The sequence below is a fragment of the Papio anubis genome, chromosome 3, assembly GCF_008728515.1.
Source record: "Papio anubis isolate 15944 chromosome 3, Panubis1.0, whole genome shotgun sequence".
Lineage (NCBI taxonomy): Eukaryota > Metazoa > Chordata > Mammalia > Primates > Cercopithecidae > Papio > Papio anubis.
This window is the reverse complement of record NC_044978.1, coordinates 75,853,773-75,873,169: the sequence shown is the minus strand read 5'-3', so window position 1 is coordinate 75,873,169 and position 19,397 is coordinate 75,853,773. Positions and strand designations below refer to the sequence as shown.

At 36.0% G+C, this 19,397-nt stretch overlaps 1 protein-coding gene across 50 annotated transcripts in view; it reads left to right on the top strand.

The window, feature by feature from the left end:
• Positions 1 to 19,397, top strand: part of ANK2 (ankyrin 2) — a 584,559-nt gene that overhangs the window by 435,376 nt on the left and 129,786 nt on the right. For 49 of the 50 annotated variants that reach the window (XM_031664041.1, XM_031664034.1, XM_009207442.3 and 46 more), the window contains 4 exons: positions 6,547 to 6,645; positions 12,192 to 12,389; positions 14,500 to 14,598; positions 14,763 to 14,861. In XM_031664041.1, the coding sequence (XP_031519901.1) occupies positions 6,547 to 6,645; positions 12,192 to 12,389; positions 14,500 to 14,598; positions 14,763 to 14,861 (495 nt within the window). The remainder of the gene's footprint in view (positions 1 to 6,546; positions 6,646 to 12,191; positions 12,390 to 14,499; positions 14,599 to 14,762; positions 14,862 to 19,397) is intronic. The other variant, XM_031664025.1, reaches the window with a different exon arrangement.

Here is a 19,397-nt window from a genome sequence, read left to right as displayed (position 1 = left end):
GATGATAAATAGAATATGTCTCATAGTATTGAACTTCACTTTGTTTAATGCTGAGACTTCATGTTTTCATAGTGCCAGCAGTAAGGATCAAATCTAGTTTCCTTGCAAATCTGGGGGCCAGCAAACACTTTTGTTTAATAAACTTCATCATCTGTAAGCTTCCAGAATCTATACCAGTCCCAGACTATAAATTATGATTTTTAATGACCTCAGGAAACCTTGCTTTTTTAATCTCACTTCTCTAAAGCTTTTGGTCCAGAGTGGCTACGTCACAACACATGGGAGTTCTGAAGAGGTTTGCGTTCTGTCAAATCTTTGCTGTGGTGTCCAGTGTCTTTGCATCAGACTTTTATATGGTTTCTCCTTTTTGCTTAGTAGGCATGCCTTTTTCCCTTAGCATACTGTGAGTATACAGAATTTGGAACAGTATGAGTTACGTTGCATGGTTTGCTTACTTGTTCTTTATATTTAAAGGAATGAGCTTTTGCACATTACTACATTACTAACATCATTCCTAACATTACCAATGTATTACATTACAAGCATACTTTACTAACATAATTTCTTCCTATTTACTGCCTTTATGAGATTACCACTGGAAAGAAAGCATTTTGGGAATGCAAAAAATTTTTATCTTGGCCAATGTCTTAGGGATGCACATTGCTTTTATTAATGCTTTTTGGAGTATTCACTCATTATTGAGATAGTTGATTTTGTTCTTATTAATCAACAATATTTACTTAATAAAAGTACTCTAATATGTGTGGCTTACATATATTTGGGTATACAACTAAAAATTCTAACTCCAAATAGGCAGTGTATCTTCATAAAAATAGTACTAAGAAATGAAATGAAATGGATTCTTATACTAGTTCTGTCATAGTGCAGCCTTTAGATACAGCAAATACATTAAATTTCATTTAAGGATTTAAAAAGAATAAAATAGGTTTTCTAATTGTATACATTGTATAAACATTCCATTCATTTATTCCTTAAACAAATAACTATTGAGTTCCTACTTGGTGCTGTGAACCCTGAAGATACAACAGTTAACAAGACAGAGTAGGTTTCTAGACTCACAGAGATGCAAGTCAACAGTTCAAGGAATTAAGTTAGCAGTCTTCTTGTAAAAGTTTAATAATAGGTTCTTTAAATACAAAACAAAACAAAACAAAACAAAAACTTTGATTTGTAGCATTGCCTTTGCTAGTTTCCATGGTATAAATACTTCTACAGTGGTCAGTTTAGAGCTAGCAACATGGTATCACTAAATGTAGAATTGGGAAGAGGTGTGCAAAAAGTAGCTCTCCTTATTTCATATGAACTGGTTCCAGCACACCCCAGGATTAACTACAATATTGAATGGTTGCACTGAACTTTATTATTATTATTATTATTATACTGTAGGTTCTAGGGTGCATATGCAGAACATACAGGTTTGTTACATAGGTATTCATGTGCCATGGTGGTTTGCTGCACCCATCAACCTGTCATCTACAATAGGTATTTTTCCTAATGCTATCCCTCTCCTACCCCCATCCCCCAACAGCCCCCGGTGTGTGATGTTCCCCTCCCTGTGTCCATGTGTTCTCATTGTTCAACTCCCACTTATGATCGAGAACATGTGGTGTTTGGTTTTCTGTTCTTGTGTTAGTTTGCTGGGAATGATGGTTTCCAGCTTCATCCATGTCCCTGCAAAGGACATGAACTCATCCTTTTTTTATGGCTGCATAGTATTCCATGGTGTATATGTGCCACATTTTCTTTATCCAGTCTATCATTGCTGGGCATTTGACTTGGTTCCAAGTTTTTGCTATTGTGAATAGGGTTGCACTGAAATTTTTTAGCACTAAACTTTCCCCCCATAAGTTGAAATACTTCTTCATCTGTAAGTAGGAGGATTTTAAAAGCATTGCTGGGTTCTTTTCATTCTGGCTACAGCTAACAGACCTATATCCCTCTTATCAGAGGCAAAATCAAGTAGGAGGTAAATACTGAAATCAAGGACTGTGTGCTGGAACTGGGAGGCCAATTCTGGAACCATAATATTTGATTACCAAAATAAATGAATATGTTTTGCTTTTTCTTTTGCCTTTTGAAAAGTATTTAAAAATGGAAAAAATGTTTGTATTAGTTAGTTCTCATGCTGCTATGAAGAACTGCCTGAGACTGGGTAATTCATAAAGGAAAGAAATTTAATTGACTCACAGTTCTGCAGGACCGGGGAGGCCTCAGGAAACTTACAATCATGGTGGAAGCTGAAACAAACACATCCTTCTTCACATGGTGGCAGGAGAGAGAAATAAGTGCCCAGTGAAGGAGGCAGCCCCTTATAAAACCATCAGTTCTCATGAGAACTAACTCACTGTCACAAGAATAGCATGAGGGCAACCATCCCATTATTCAATTACCTCCCATTGGGTCCCTCCTATGACACATAGGGATTATGGGAAATAGAATTCAAGATGAGAGGTGGTGACGCCTAAATCAAAGCATTGATAAACTATATCAATGTTTAATTTGGTTTTGACTATATTTTTAGAGAATATAAGAAAACTTCTATATATGATTTTTTTTTTTTTTTTTTTTTTTTTTTTGAGACGGAGTTTTCTCTCTTGTTGCCCGGGCTGGAATGCAATGGTGCAATCTCGGCCCACCGCAACCCCCACCTCCCTGGTTCAAGCAATTATCCTACCTCAGCCTCCCGAGTAGCTGGGATTACAGGCATTTGCCTGGTTAATTTTGTATTTTTAATAGAGACAGGATTTCTCCATGTTGGTCAGGCTGGTCTCGAACTCTGACCTTAGGTGATCTGCCCGCCTTGGCCTCCCAAAGTGCTGGGATTACAGGCGTGAGCCACCGTGCCTGGCTGGAATGTTTTTAAAGTATTATGTTTTCTTTATTTTTGTTTTTGTTTTTTTTTGTCATTGACATCTCAATTTCCCCCAGTATTTAAATTAACCACAAATGTTCTGAATTTAGTATATTCTGTCAAGGATCTTACCTTGGTCTTCTCATTATTTTTCTCATTCATAAGATTTTTATTATCTAGAGGATAGCAAGATCTATAGAGGCTTTCAGATAATTAAAAAACAAATATTACCCACAGTTACTTCTTGGCTCTCACCACCATTTTGGCAATCATTGAGACATTTTCCATATTGTTGGCATTCTCATCACTGACTACTATCTAATGTGAAACTCTAAGACATTTGCACCAGAGCCTTTTGCTGGTATCTGAAAGACCTCATTTCAATGTGAAAATATAAATTTTATAGCTAGTTAAAATGAAATTATAAATTTAGGCTTTATTAAGGCATTATTCTTTTTTTGTTGTTTTTAAGCTTCTTTATTATTTAAATGTGGTGATACCCCATATAAGGATTATGTTTAAAATATTAAAAAACATATTTCAATACAAACAATAAAAAGTGTACAAAAACATTAAAGGATGATGAACAAAAAATACATAGGGAAAAGGAAACACCCTTCTTACTTGTTATTAGGTGTAATAATTAAAGCAATAACAATAATGGCTGTCAATTGTCATATAAATGTGTTGTTCTAGGCACCCTGCTAAGTACTCTACAAATATCGTCTTATTTTATCTTCCTAACAACTTATAAAGTGTGTATTATTTTATTGTTGAGAATATATGGAGGTCTTCATTTGAGAAATGAGACTACCAAAGGGAAAAATGCGTTTCAGCAGAATTATGTAACTTGAACTAGGACACACAGCTTGGTAATCAGCAGAGCCTACCCATGTGAATACACAAACTTTAGGATACATTGTTGAAACAATGACCTAAGCAGAAAGGGGGGGAAATATGAAAAGATAAAGAAACTACATAAGTGGCATCCCTCCAGTGTTGATTGATCTACCTTTATCAAAATTATTCACATCATGGTGGATAGTACATCAGTGTGATGAATTGATTCTAGAGAAAAAAAAAAAAAACAGAGAAAACACAAGGGGTCTCTAGAAGGGGAAAAACCCATAACCTGCAACTACAAAGTTAAGAATTTAAGTAAAAGGGTTTTAGGATACAAAAGCTTGAAAGTAATTTTTTGGGGGCATTAACTTGATAATGTGCTTTGTAGAAAATATTCAATATCTAATCAAATTGAGCCTGTTGGGTAACTTGAATTTGATGTCATCATTCACACATCTTATAAGGACAGACACCTTGCATCATTAAATGTAGGATTTAGAACTAATTTAATCCTTATTTTTCCTTGATGTTCTTGTGGGTATATTAAATGTGCTCCATAAAGCTCCTGTTGTTACTCTGAGAGTATTTGAGAGGTTTCAACATGATTACACAAAGACTATTTCATGTAATTTGCAGAAAGCAATATGCTGCCTTTTCTAAAAAAGATGTAAGGTGGCATTCCCTCCTTCATCTTTCAAACAAGGCTTGCAAGTTAAATAGGGTGAGAAACATCATCTCCACTCTATGTATCAGGAAGCTGAGCTTAGAGAGATTCACCCATGGTGGCCGATTTGAGATTCGCTGCGGGGTTCCACAGTTCCGAAGTCCACACAGTGAACTGTTATATATGATGCCTCTATTCACCATGTGGGATTTCTCAAACCCTAGGTCTCCACAAAGCCTTCACCAAGAATACATTTGAGAAACTATGCTATATCTAATTGTTAGGTAAGTTATGTAGCAACTAATGCTCTGTAGTTCCACCACAGGGTGCTTTTTTCAGGATACAAAAGTGTAATCATTGTCATCACTTTGCCGGAACAACTCTTTTAGGCTCCTATCTGGCAAATTTTACAATAATGTAGCATTTCACCTACAGTAGTTAAATACTTTTTAAAATTTTTTCTGAGAAGGCAGTCTTTTCATGCTAATTCTTAGGTACCCAAAACTGCAAAATCTGTTTTGGTCATTCAATATCTTCATACTAGCTAAATGGACTTCACAAAGCACAGAATCATTATCAGTCCAGATTCTAGCCATAAACAGAGGCCCAAATTTGATTATTTGATTAGAGATTATTGAAGGGTCTATTTATAATATTGTGTAGTCTATAGGAAAGGGACAAGGGACAGTGTAGAATCCCAGGGGCTAGTAACAGCGGTACTCAAACCAATGCTAGACCTAAAAAGTGAGAAGTACAGGAGGCCCCTAGAACTTCAAAGGAGAGAATTGTGGGGAAAGGCTGCTTTGGCAGGAAGGTCAACTTTGGTAAAGACACACAGCCGAATTTGGGAGGTCTCTCGAAGTCCCTTTCATGTCTTGCTGCATTGGCCAAACCCAGTTGGAAGCCCGAGGACAAGACAGCTCACTGATGCCCCCTGGAACGGCCAGTGTGTTGGGACACAGAGCAGAGCAGAGAAGGGTAGAGCTGGGTCTGGAGGGACAAACAGAAGACATCTTGCACAGAAATCCCAGCGTTGAGTCAGAAAGAATGTTGCAATTCAGAGGAATTATTTTTATTTGGAGTAAAGCATAACCTGGAGAGATGGTCCTGAAAGTAGAGACACAAACAAGAGGCCATTCGAGTTCTGGATAAATTAGAAACTGCTGAAATCCTCTTAACTGCTCATCATCCATTCTCTATGATTTACCCACCTTTTCCACCTCTGTCCTTGGGACAATCTTTTTTTTTCCTTCAGCCTCAAATTACCAGTAAATTTACGTACTCAGTATTTCATTTTCTCTCTCACTTCTTGCCCACCGTTAATTACATTTTGCCTCACATTTCCCACCCGCTCTGCTTTTTGGCCATGCCACCCTAAAGAGAAATAAAATATAAAAGACAGAAGGCATTGGGGATTGCTCTGGAATCAGAGGCTATCCCAGAAGTGTTAAGATCAGAAAGTTTTATAAATAAGATAGCATACAGTTCTGCCATATTTTATTTGATTAAGTTAGAGTTCTATTTATTAATAATAAAGCTCATCTTTGGGAAGCAATTATGTGATTTCCAAAATGTTGAAATATATGTGTGAAAATCTTTAAAATAGTCTAAAAAATGACCTTTCACTTTTACAAGCATTAGGGAGCATTTTAGGAGAACTTATGTAAGTGGTGACAATTCAAAAGAGAACATATATGAAAAAATTACACTAAGAAAAATTTTTAGGTAAAAGTATATTAGAACAAACAAAATGAAAACAGTATAACCTAATATAATCCCTATTTTCGGTTCCAGTGAGTAGGGTTTTAAAGTTCAACGAATGCCACATACTGTGCTTTTCCACCTTCTTGATTACGCGAACACATGACCAGAAGCCAATTTCATTGCATTGACCCTCCGTCCACACAGGGGATCTCTCTTGCTTTCTCCCTGTCTCTGTTTTGTTTGTCGTTTCCTTTCTCTTTCTTGTTCACTGTCAAGATGTCTTTCTGACTTGTTTTCTCTGTCACTCGTCTTCTTTCTGGTCATTTAACAAATTGCAGTTCTATTACAGATTTATTGAGTGATCAGGATTGAGTTTAGGAACTCCCTCTTTATGGTTGCAATAGATGAAATTTGGATTTTTTTAAAAGTGAACTTGGGCCTAATTCTTCGATTCTTTTGGCAGGATGGGTTGACACCACTTCACTGTGCTGCACGAAGTGGGCATGACCAAGTGGTGGAACTTCTGTTGGAACGGGGTGCTCCCTTGCTGGCAAGGACTAAGGTGAGTCATTATGAGTAAGATGGGATCCTAAGGAATCTTTAAGTCACTTGATATATTATCTCTATTCTTTTTTAAATCGAAGCATCAGCCAAGCATTTTCTAGTTCTTTAATAATTGTGTGCTAGGAATAGGAACATGTATCAAACCACTTAGAAATATTAAAATAAACAGATATATGCATTAAGATGTATTGAATGTGTACCTTCAAGTTTTTTTCTATATTTTTATCTGTTATTCTTACTGCAGATGGAATTCTGAATACATCTGTATTTTAAATATAAATGAGAATATCTCTTAGATTCTGAGTCTAGATTTTTATAATCCTCTCAGATGACTATGAAATATATATAAAATTATCTTTTAAAGCAGCACAATTAGCAACACAAGATGAATCTTTTTGCTCATCCATTCTTTATCTCTTAGGTAATACTAATAAAAAATAATTACTCAACAGTGGTATTGATTGATTATGTTGAAGATGAGTAGAGGTGATTTGGAAAGCACAAGTTGCAATAGGCCACCTACAAAGAACTATTAAACAAGCATATTTTCTTTATAACATACTACATCTAGCACTTTTTATTCTCATTTTATCAATATGCTCAAATGTGGGAGAAGCACTTTTCCATATACATGAACGCCACACTGTGAGTTGGTTTGCTGAAGATTTTTCAATATCAAATGTATTTTAAGTGCTTTTATTATTGTATAGTTCTCTGTTATCCAACCCTACATTGGGTTATCAGAAAATATTTTGAGACACGAATTGAAGATATTCATGCAGAACTGATTAATGTGATATGCAGCAACCTTGAATCCTTAAATACAACACAAATTTAGACAAAGAGCACTTCTTATATTTTCTCCCTATTCCATTCCACCTCATACCCCCCACCACAGAGTTGGTATCAACTAATGCTATTACTAGGGTAAGCTGAAGAAACTAAGGCAATTGACACAAACAAATATTTTTCAATTTATATATAATTGAAATCATTTGAAACAAAACTAGCCCATATGTTTAAGACATGTGTAGAATGAACTCAGTTTGTAAAGATGTGCCCACATGCCATAAAAGAGTGGCTTCAAATCAGTAATATATGAAGAAGAGAAATAATTATCGCATCATTTTTATTCTCACACCTATACTGTGAATGTTGTATAGATCTGTCTTTAAAATGCAGCAATTTGGGCTGGGTAATGCAGAGACAATTATGGAAAGTTTTGATAAAGAAACATTGAAATTTAAATGGAAATAACAAAATTTCAGACCAATCATGTTACAACCAATACAAAAACCAATATCAAGTTGAAAATAGGCAGATAGGCTTTACAAACCATAAAATAATCTTATCTGCAAAGTTTGCTTGTAATTGTCATATCACTGATGAAGATGGTGGGTTACCTAGATGGAATTTTTTAATGTCCTTCTTGTAAAATCAAGTATCATTCAGATGTAAGGATCCTGCATAAAGTGTCTCTGAGTGTACAATTATATTCATGTATTTATGCATCCAAGTATTATATAATACTGAGTAGATACAATTTGCCAGGCAAGTGTTCTGGTCACTAAGGCACCATCAAGATGAATAATACACAATCTATAGCTGCAAGAAGCTCAGAATTTAGCGGGCATGAGAGAAAAAAAAAAGATAATTATAAAAAAATAGAGATATGTATAGGGTAAGAAACACAGAGAAGATGAATTAATCAGGTTAGAGTGAGGGGATACTGCTCTCCTGGGAATGGCATAGGTGCCTAATGCTAGACTATTCTTCCTCCCCTTCTGTATTAGTCCATTTCACGCTACTGATAAAGACATACTTGAGACTAGGCAATTTACAAAGAAGTTTAATGGACTCACAATTCCACTTGGGGAGGAACTCACAATCATGAGGCTGGGAGGCTTCACAACCATGGCGGAAGGTGAAAGGCACATCTCACATGGTGGCAGACAAGAGAAGAAAATGAGAACCAAGCAAAAGGGCTTTCCCCTTATAAAACCATCAGATCTTGTGAGACTTCTTCACTACCACGAGAATAGTATGGGGGAAACCTCCCCCATGATTCAATTGTCTCCCACTGGGTCCCTCTCACAACACAAAGGAATTATGGGAGCTACAATTCAAGATGACATTTGGGTGGGGACACAGCCAAACCATATTACCTTCCATAAAAACTCCTAGGTTTAAATCACCCATTCTTTCTTCTGAAGCAACTATCTAAGTGTCACCCCACTCATTCCTTGTCAATTCTAGCTCTCAGCAAACTGTGACTCCTCACCACAACCCCTTCTTATTCTTGGTGACTTGACTGATTTTGATTAGAGCAGTAGATAATTCTTTAAGTTGGCCTCTCAGTTTGGTAACTGTAAACCTTCTACAATTTCTGTGTCTAACTTCCCTCTTGCCAGCCCCTCCTGTGTTTCAGCTCACTCTCTTCAGAACCCCAATTCCGAAATTCTTTTATTCTGCTGGGACTTTCAGTCATAGTTTCACTCTTCCTCATTCACATCATGCCCTTACCTCTGCCAGGCACAAATTTCATAGTCATTTATGCTACGCTCTTACATATTCATACTACCTACATTTCACTCAATTAAATTCAACTCATATTCATGCAACCAAATGTGGCTACAGGAAACGCCCAGCCACACTAACTGTGCTCACTTTACATTCATGATTGCTAACCTCAAGTGCGCTGGTAATGCTGCCTGACAATCACGCTCTGTTTTTTAAGTCTATTCACTGTCAATCCCTGCTATCTGACCATTCTATATTTTCTTCAGAATTCTTGGACTTCTTTCCTTGTCTTCATTTCCCACAACACTGAGAGAATTGAAGCAATTGGAAGATAATTTCCAAACACTCTCACCTCCATATCTATCCAGTGACATGACTTGGAACTCATGTAGTCTACGTTCTCTCCTGTTACTATCATCTGGTGTGATTGCTTGGTTCTGTCTTCTCAAAACACTTTCTTTATTTGCCTTCTGGGACATTACATTCTTCTGACTTTCCTTCTGTTTTCCTCGCTGCCACTTCTCAGTCTCCTTTACTAGTTCCTCCTCATCTCTCAGGTCTCTGAACGTTAGAACCTCCAGAGCTCAGTCTTTGTATCTTTTCTCTATTGGCACTCACTTACTATGAAATCTCATGCAGTTCTATCTTTAAATAGTACCTGTATGCTGGTGCCACGAGTGTGTATCTTCAGAATTCCATATGTAGATGTCAGCTCACCATTGCCACTTGGATGTCTCCTGGGCATCTCAAATTTAGTAAGCTCAAAATTACCCACCCCTCAACCTAATCTTCCTGTTAGCTTTCTTATCTCAACAAATGGCCGTCTCATTTTTTCAGTTTCTCAGGTCTCAGGCCAAATACCTCATGCCATGTTGGACTCTTCTTTTTCTCATTTTCCACATTCTGTCACCAAACACTGTCACCTCTTCCTTCAAAATGTGTCACTAAGTCAGCAGCTTGCCAGCAATCTCATTACCAACACTCTGTTCCAAGTCACCATCAACCCTACCTGGAGGACTGTAAGAGGTCCCTAATTGACTTCCCTTCTTTTGTGTTTTGTCCATGTAGTCTATTCTCAGCACAGCAGCAAGAGTAATCCTGTTGCCCTAAACCTTCCAACAGCACCCCATGTCTCTCTGAGTAAAAGTCACTTACCTCTTTGAATTCCTCCCCTTATCCATCCTCCTCATTCACTCGCCTTAAACCACATTCTTCTCCTTAGTGATTATTGATATCAATCATGCCAGTTATAATCCCAACGCAATATGTTTGCAGTTGCCTTTTCTCAGTCTCAAGTGTTTTTCCCCCAAGTCAACAAAACTAGCTCTCTTACTTCCTTCATATCAAAACTCACCTTCTCAGTGAGGCCATTTCTGGACATCCTAACAAAATTGCACTCATGTACACAAACTCCCTAGGCCATTCTGTGTTTTTGTTTTCTCCTTTCCATTGATGGCCATCCAACATACTATATACTTTAATTCTTATTATTTTGAAATTGTATGTCTGGCTTCCACACTAGAATGTAACCTTGTTGAAGACAGGGGTTTCCTGTCTGTTGTGTTCCCTGCTGTATCCACAGTACTTGAACAGGGCTTGAGTAGGTGCTAAGTAAATATGTGTAAAATGAACAAAAGATTAGATTATAAATATTTTGTTTTCCATATAAATAACTTTCAAATAGGTAAAACAGCATCAATGAATGGCAATTTTTCAAAACAACATGCAACAATCTAGTCCAAACTTCATCAAGGCTTGAATTTCTTCTACACTTTGCCCTTGACAATTATCTTCCTCTCAATGCATAAATGGCTTCTCATCAACCTGTTCCTCTTTTTCTAAACTTATTTAATGAATTTCTAAATATGAAAGCATAATTATGAATGAAGATTATTTCAAAATATATGAATAATTTGTAAGTCACATATACTTTACCACAATTAAGAATTAATGTTTTTTTTTTGTTTTTTTGTTTTTTTTTTTTTTTGGTCCCTCACTGTTGAAATCACCTTCCTTGTTGAGAATATTGGGCAGGGGGCCTTTTCTGGTAACTTATCCAGACACAGTTTCTGCTTTGTTGAATGTAATTACTGCCAAACTGGATACCTGGCCAAAAATCCTTTTTCTAGTGGTCATATTTGCATTGGTTATTAAGAAAAGACAATAGTCCCATCTCTTTAATAGGCAAATTGTTTTTTAAAATTTAGTTTTTTCCTAAGTTTACATGCTATTTCCTGAAAGTTTATTTATTTAGCTTTAAAGAAATGAGAGTCTTACTGAGTCTGATAAACAGTGCTTTACGCTGCTTTCTTGTGTTCCTGCTGTTGACATTATTCTAGAATTAAGACTAAAGCTGTTTTGGTCCATATTAATGAAGACAAATTTAGATTACCCTCAAATGTAAAAGTTGTGAGGTCATTGGCACATGGCCCACATTTGTCTCACACTCTTCTAGCTCTTACCGGCCTGTTTTCTCCAAGTCCAATTCAAGTCTCCTGATACTATAGGAAAAAGTGATCGTAAAATTTCAGAGCAACATGGATCTAAAAGATGATCAAAGTTTCCATACCTCCCTGACGTCTTGTAAATGAACTTGCTTCTCATTCACCCACTTCCCTCTGTATTTATAAGAAATGCAGGCAGAGAGATTAAATGAATGCAGACTGCTATGCATGGAGTTGGATATCAAGTTAAGCATTAGCTCTTATTTATTTTTCTGTATTTAATATTGCCCTAATAACTGTAAAATCAGGCTAAATTGCCACTAAATTGCCACACATACCATTCATGACAGACATACTAATTTGCATTTTTGTCTATGGTAGTATAAGTATGAAATTAAATGTTCTCTTAGTGCCCATCTCTACCAAATATAGTCTGCTGTATATTCTGATGTCAAATGGAAATTATTTTTTCCCCTGCCACTAACTGTGTTAGAAATCAAGAATCAACTTTGCTATATTTTGGAACCTGAAAATAATGAAAAAAAAAATTGACATTATTTTGTTTTCTCTTAATGTGCAGAATGGGCTGTCTCCACTACACATGGCTGCCCAGGGAGACCACGTGGAATGTGTGAAGCACCTGTTACAGCACAAGGCTCCTGTTGATGATGTCACCCTAGACTACCTGACAGCCCTCCACGTTGCTGCGCACTGTGGCCACTACCGCGTAACCAAACTCCTTTTGGACAAGAGAGCCAATCCGAATGCCAGAGCCCTGGTAAACTTGGCCCAGTCCACATTAACTGAATACAGATTGAGACAAACAAACCCACATTCATTGACCAACATGCATACACCAGCAATGCATGGTTACAGATATGTAGTTAATGCTGGTAAATCTGTCACCCTTCACAATCGGCCTGTCTACTTCATACCTTTATAGTTTGCTAGCAAATGCTGGTGAGCAAAGATGTATTTAAGAGAACACCAGTGTAACATTTCTGAAACTAGTGAGTTGCAAACAGATAGATATGAAACCTTTGGAGTGATAAGCAGTTTTAAATGGAAAATAGAAGTTGAAAAATAGAAAATTACAAAATAAATTCTAGATACCTCTAGATAAAGTTAGGACACGAGGGTGAAAAGTTGAATATATTAATCTCTTTTTGGAAAAAAATTAATGGTGAATATATTTGACTATGTAAGAGGGTATAAAATGTAAGCCTATGAAGAGTTCACTTGAAAATTTTCCTTGTTGACTTGATTACTCAACCATAGGCTAATAGAAACATTATGCCTGGTGTATTATTGCTTCAGGGAGCATTTTATATACACCATTTCAGGAATTGCTGGAGAGAAAACTGCAAGAGGCTGTCCCTAGAGCAATTTTATGTCTCCCCAGTTTTAATATTGAATAAATCTTTCTTGCTTCACTTATTTTCTAACAAGAATCATTGGAAGTATTAGACATGTACTAATTTATGCCTCTTTTTTCCTAATTCTCAAACTAAAAGTAAATCCTTTTTTCTATGTGTTTACATGGTTTGTGTCTGTGAAAATTGGTCTTCAATTGGTATTTAAGCTGAGAGACCTTCATTAGAATCATCAAATATTAAATATGATTTTTATGAGAATTTCTCCATTGGAATCAATTTATGGATAATTCCATGGGAATTGAATATATTTTCCAGATTATATGTAATTATGTGAAAACATTCATTTTCTCTAGGGAGTCAAAAACATTAATTTTTTAATTGGATAGTGGTCAATAAGCTTATAAAATATCACAGCCTGTTAATTGCAAATATTTTAAGTGCTGCATGTGCATGTGGCTATTTACATCTGGCATGTTGTATAGCTCATAAACAGGGGAAATGACTTAACCGATTAATTATGTTTGTCACTCTATTGTGAAAAATAAGAAGTCATCAGCTTAAGTAAGACCATATGCTTTCCTGAAAACTGCTAGTGTGTAAAAACGTTGACTGATGATTGGTCCATGTTGGGACATGCAAAAAAGTTAGCTGGCAGAATAGAAGTAACAAAGGAACATTGTTGAAATAAAAAAAATATAATACACGATGAGTAAGCACGGGGCCATTTAACACATTTTACTTGATGTGCCCCAATTCCTGGGCATTAGCCTAGTTCGCCAAGTTAGCAAGTACCTGACAGGCTTCTTCCCCACGTTTCTTTACTCCTAGAGCTACCTCATTGCATTTATCCCAGAAATTCTCCATACATTTCTTGAAAATATCCAGGAACTTAACAGTCATTTCTTTATGCAATAAAAGTTATCTGATAGGCATATATGTTGTAAAAATGATGTAAAAATATAGCTTCTATATGTAAAACTGATCAACATAATGATTTCTGCTGACTTGAAATACACCCTTTATAAAGAAAGTGGTAGCAAAGTTGAAATATTTCTTAGAAAGGCAGCATATTCTTAGATTTTTTAAGTAGATGAATAATTCTTATGCTCTGAGAAATGACCCTTCAGAAGAATATATGCTTATCTTCAATTCATCTTCAAGTCATTTACAAACCAGGACAATCAATATACCTTAAAATATCTTAGAACTTCTAAAATATAATTGCGTGTCTATTTGTCTTTCTTTAAAGGGAAGGACCATGTATTTATCTTCACTTTTGTTTTCTCTATAAACACACAAACAGAATTATGTACAGGCCCACCACACATAAGTGAAGTTCAGTGCCTACAGGAACACTCACCATTTTTCTTTCCAAATTCCAACACCTACAGGGAATGAAGAAATGGTAACATTATGTGATGACGTAACATTATTGCCTGCAATGTGCCAGCATGGAGTTGTGTGAGAATTGTTTCTGCATGTTTTCAACTAACTTGATTGTCTTTTGCACAGAATGGTTTTACTCCACTGCACATTGCCTGCAAGAAAAACCGCATCAAAGTCATGGAACTGCTGGTGAAATATGGGGCTTCAATCCAAGCTATAACAGAGGTAGAAAAATGTTTTAGCTAGTCACAAAGCATTCCTTCTCTTACTCCTTCCTCCCTTTCCTTTTTCTCATCTTCTGTCCTCTTCACTCAAGTTTTATTTATCTGAAGAAGCCCCAAAGCCCCACCGGTGCAGAGGAGTAAAACTGCTGTTGCTTTGTTTCGCAGTCTGGCCTCACACCAATACATGTGGCTGCCTTCATGGGCCACTTGAACATTGTCCTCCTTCTGCTGCAGAACGGAGCCTCTCCAGATGTCACTAACATTGTGAGTATGGCTTGGGTCAGAATAACCCCAGGGAGGAAGAGCGAGAGGAACAGAGACTGTGGGTGTGTGTACGTGTGTTTGTGTGTATGTCATCAAAGTAAGCCACCAGGCTTTGAGAAGGGCCCTTGTAATAACATATTATTGAAATAATCGCCAGAACTTCACTGAAAAGAACCTGGATAGGGTAGGAGGTAAAATGGAAGCTATGAAGTGAGACAGCTTAAGATTCTGGGTGTAGGTGGATTGAACATGCCTCTTAAATGCATTTATTAAAACAAAATACATTTTAAAAGCTCCTCTGAAAGTGAATGGATAATTGGTTGGAATAGAATTTTCAGGGCTCAACCTAGTTGCTTGAAGGAATTGTATTCCAGGCAATTTTCACAAAAACATCAAATCAGTACCATAATTAATCTTAACAAAAGATTAACCAGAGATAGATCAATATCAGAGACTTTTACTTGGTATCAAACTCTTCCTTCTTCAGTTACATGGATTTCCCATTTTGTAACATTACATTGATTTTTACTTTTGATTTGATCTGATTTGCTAGAGTGGAGGCTTCTCTTAGCTGAAAGTTATACCATGTATCCTGGAATGAATGTTGGTCTCCAGACCACTTTCATTCAGTCAACAAGTACTGGATGTCTCAGAATTTTTCTGTGTAATCTAAATTAGAATTTCCCCTTCTAATTTCTTTGTGTATCTCTCATTTTCTTGGATTTTTCCCCTTTAAAATTTGGTCATTGTATCATGACAAATCATTGAATGCAAATTTTCTCCTGAGCGAGAGAACTTCTTAAGGTGCAGGCAGGTATTTGAAGTTCAAGAAGGGCTAGTAGAGTATTGAGATTCACGTGTGCACCAGAAATAACTCTCTCAAAATAAATATTAGTGCTTATTATTAAAATGAGCTATGTTTTCAAAAGCAATTGATTGGCACTTGTTGCTAATTTTTGGCATCTCTTTCCATTTAAGTTGTGAAAGAGAACGTCCAATTTCATTTTTTATTTGTATTCCCTCTCATATTTCTTTTTTTCTGTGTTTCACACACCGCTTCCACAGTGAAGTTTCTGATGGCTAGGAAATCCACTGTGAGAGTTAATTTAATTGATTTTAAAAATTATTTAATACTCTCTCTTCATATTATTCAGTAATTGGAGCATAAAATCATTGAAGAATTTAAAGCCTATATTTATAAGTTTTCTTAATTATAGCTTATTGGTCCTAAGGTCATAATATTATATGCTAATCTTTATTTACTCCATTAGACATAAGAGTAATTTCACAATGTGCCAACATAAGTTTAATTTCTAGTCACTTCTTGGAACTTTAAAAGTAATCATCATCCCCCCCCTTTTTTTTTTGAGATGACTACCTTTTTTTTTCTTTTTTAAATTGAGACCTGAACAGACTTACATACAGGCCAGTAACATGAAAACAAAAAACAAACAACAAAAGAAAACAAACAAACAAACAAAAAACCCTCTGTGTTCTTGCCCGCCTTTTCCTTGTTTGCTCCACCTTTTCTTATTTGCATTCCAATGCCTATGGGATTAGAGGAGCAATAGTGACATTATGTTACAATATGTTGTCACATTATTATGATAACATGTACAAGAATATTCTGTGGATTGCTTGATTGCAATCGCCTAAATTAACCTCTTTTAGGGGAGATTTTTACAAAATCTTCAAAGAATAATCCCTATAAAATGGTTGTGGAATTTGTGGCCACTCTTACTTTGCTTCTTCACTGAGCAATTCCAAATCTTCAGATGGTTATGGAGTTATAATATACTCCCTTCTATTAAAAAAAGTTATATAGGGTACATGTATATTTTCAAATAAAAATAAAATATTAATTGAAATAAGCAATTTTGACATGTTTTTCAGGTTGTTGAAGACTCTCAAATTTGACAATTGTTACATTAAACTTTAGCTTCCAACTGTTGGTTATTTAAAGTTCTTCATTTTATCTGTTCATTTGTCCATTATATTATCTTTCCATTCAGCTCCCTCAAAACAAATTCTTGAGGGGCATATGCCAATATAATTTCCATGTTTTCTAGTTATGTTTTGTAAGATACATCCTTCAGGAAGCAGATACCTATTGATAGGGCTGCCCGGTAAATTATAGGACTCTCAGTTAAATTTAAATTTCAGATGAAAAATAAATTTTGTATATGACCCATGCAATAGTTGAGACATAGTAAAATAATTATTTGTTGTTTGTCTGGAATTAAAATTTAACTGGCTGTCCTATATTTTTAATTGCTAAATCTGGCAATCCTACATTTAGAGGAATTTAACTTTCTCTAACAGTGAGATGCCTGTGAAGTTGTGTTTTCTCAGAATATGAGGATATAGCTACTGGATCCAAAATTCTTTGCAAGTTGATGAAGAAACCGTGTGAACACTGACTGCCTGCTTGCTGTGTCAGAGTTGGTCACTTCCTGACCCTAAAATACCCCACCCTTGGAGCCTTTGTGTGTTGCCTGAAATCATGTTGCATTTTTGAATGCAATGCTGTTTGTTGTGCTTTGATGCTTTTCAACTTGATGCGCCCGAAGTGGAAGTCAATGTAGCCCTGTCAGCAGAGTCAGTTTTAACAACTGAGAAGAGTGGCATGAAATTTAGTACCTGCTTTGGACATGAGCATACTCATTCTCTTGCTATTCTTGTTTTTGTCTGAGAATTCACTCCAAGTGTGAGGTGTACCAGTAACTCAATCACGTATAGACATTTTTTTTAACTGAAAATCTCCTTTTCCAGAAGGTTTATTAATACACTTTGAAATCTAGAATGCCGAACTGCCAATTATGAAATATCCATAATCCAAAGTATTCATCAATAACTATAGGAATAGAAAACTTAAGCATTTTAACAACTATCAAGAAAGAATGCAAGGTCTTACAAAGTTTTATCTTCCTTCCCATAAGAAATCAGTGGACTAATGGTAAAGTTCACACATTATATTGTGCTTAAAAATTTTCCCCAATCCTTAAATTTCATTAGCTTGAGATAAGAAAGACAGGGCTATTAAATAAAATAGGGTGTCTGACAATCAAGAAATGGAAGTTATTTATTAAAACAATATATCCTGACGTTCATTTTCTTATTTATTCTTATATATAAACAATGGTAATATTAAATCAAAAGACTACTAAGGGCAACTTACAGTAGAAGTCTATTATGCCAGAGGCATTAGATAAGAATTAAACAAGACCGTTATTATAAAGTGGAGAGACCATGTGTGTGTTTATACATAACCTTTGTTTGAATTTAAGCTTTAGTGCTTTAAATTAGATTCTATATTTAACTCATCAACTTCAAGTGTGTAAAACCCATAAAAAATAACTTAAGTATAAAATAAAGTTTCAGAAATATTGGCCAGTATTGGAAACATTTCAGATTTTGAAAGCCTCTTATTGATAAAGCTTGGCTTAAAAAGTTAACACGAAGGCCAAGCGTGGTGGTGGATGCCTGTAATCCCAGCTACTTGGGAGGCTGAGGCAGGAGAATCACTTGAACCAAGGAGGCAGAGGTTGCAGTGAGCTGACATTGCACCACTGCACTCCAGCCTGGGGGACAGAGTGAGACTTTGTCTCTAAATAAATAAATAAATAATAAATATGAAAGTTTGTCATTAAGTAGGAATTCCTGGGACCTCTTTGACTTTTAACTTCTTATAAGGAAATTTATTATTATCTTCATTTCTACCAAAATTAGTAAAATTGCTAGCCTTTTATCAGACCTAGAAATAACATAAAGATTTGAGGAGTATTGTTTTTGTTTTTCTGAGACACAACCTTGCTCTGTCACCCAAGCTGGAGTACAGTGGGCAAGATCATGGCTCACTGCAGCCTCAACCTCCGAGGCACAGGCTATCCTCCTGCCTCAGCCTTCCGAGTAGCTAGGTCTACAGCCATGCAAAACCATGCCTGACTAATTTATTTATTTATTTATTTAGAGAAGAGATCTTGCTATGTCTCCCACACTGGTCTTGAATGCTTGGCTTCAAGCAGTACTCCTGCCTTGACCTCCCAAAGTGCTGGGATTACAGGCTTGAGCCCCTGTACCTAGTCTTGTTTTGTTTTGTTTGAATACCATCAGCCCTCTGTATCAGCAGCTTCTGTATCTGTGGGTTCTAAATCCATGGATTTAATCAATCTTGGATTGAAAATATTTGAAAAAATAAAAATAAAAAATACAATAAAAAATAACAAATTTTTAAAAAGTACCGTATAACAACTATATAGCATTTACATTTTGTTAGGTATTATAACTAATGCAGAGCTGAATTATACAGGATTATGTGCATAGGTTACATGCAAATACTACACCATTTTATATAAAGGACTTGAGCATCCACGTATTTTGGTATTGGTGAGGGAAGCAGGGGGCCTGGAACCAATCCCTCAACAATACAGAGGGACAACTGTAGTTAGAAGATCTTAGCCTCATCTATTTAGAGACAGGTTTTAAATGATAGAGAAAACAAGTTAGAAATCATGGTTGTCCAGGGAGGAAAAATCT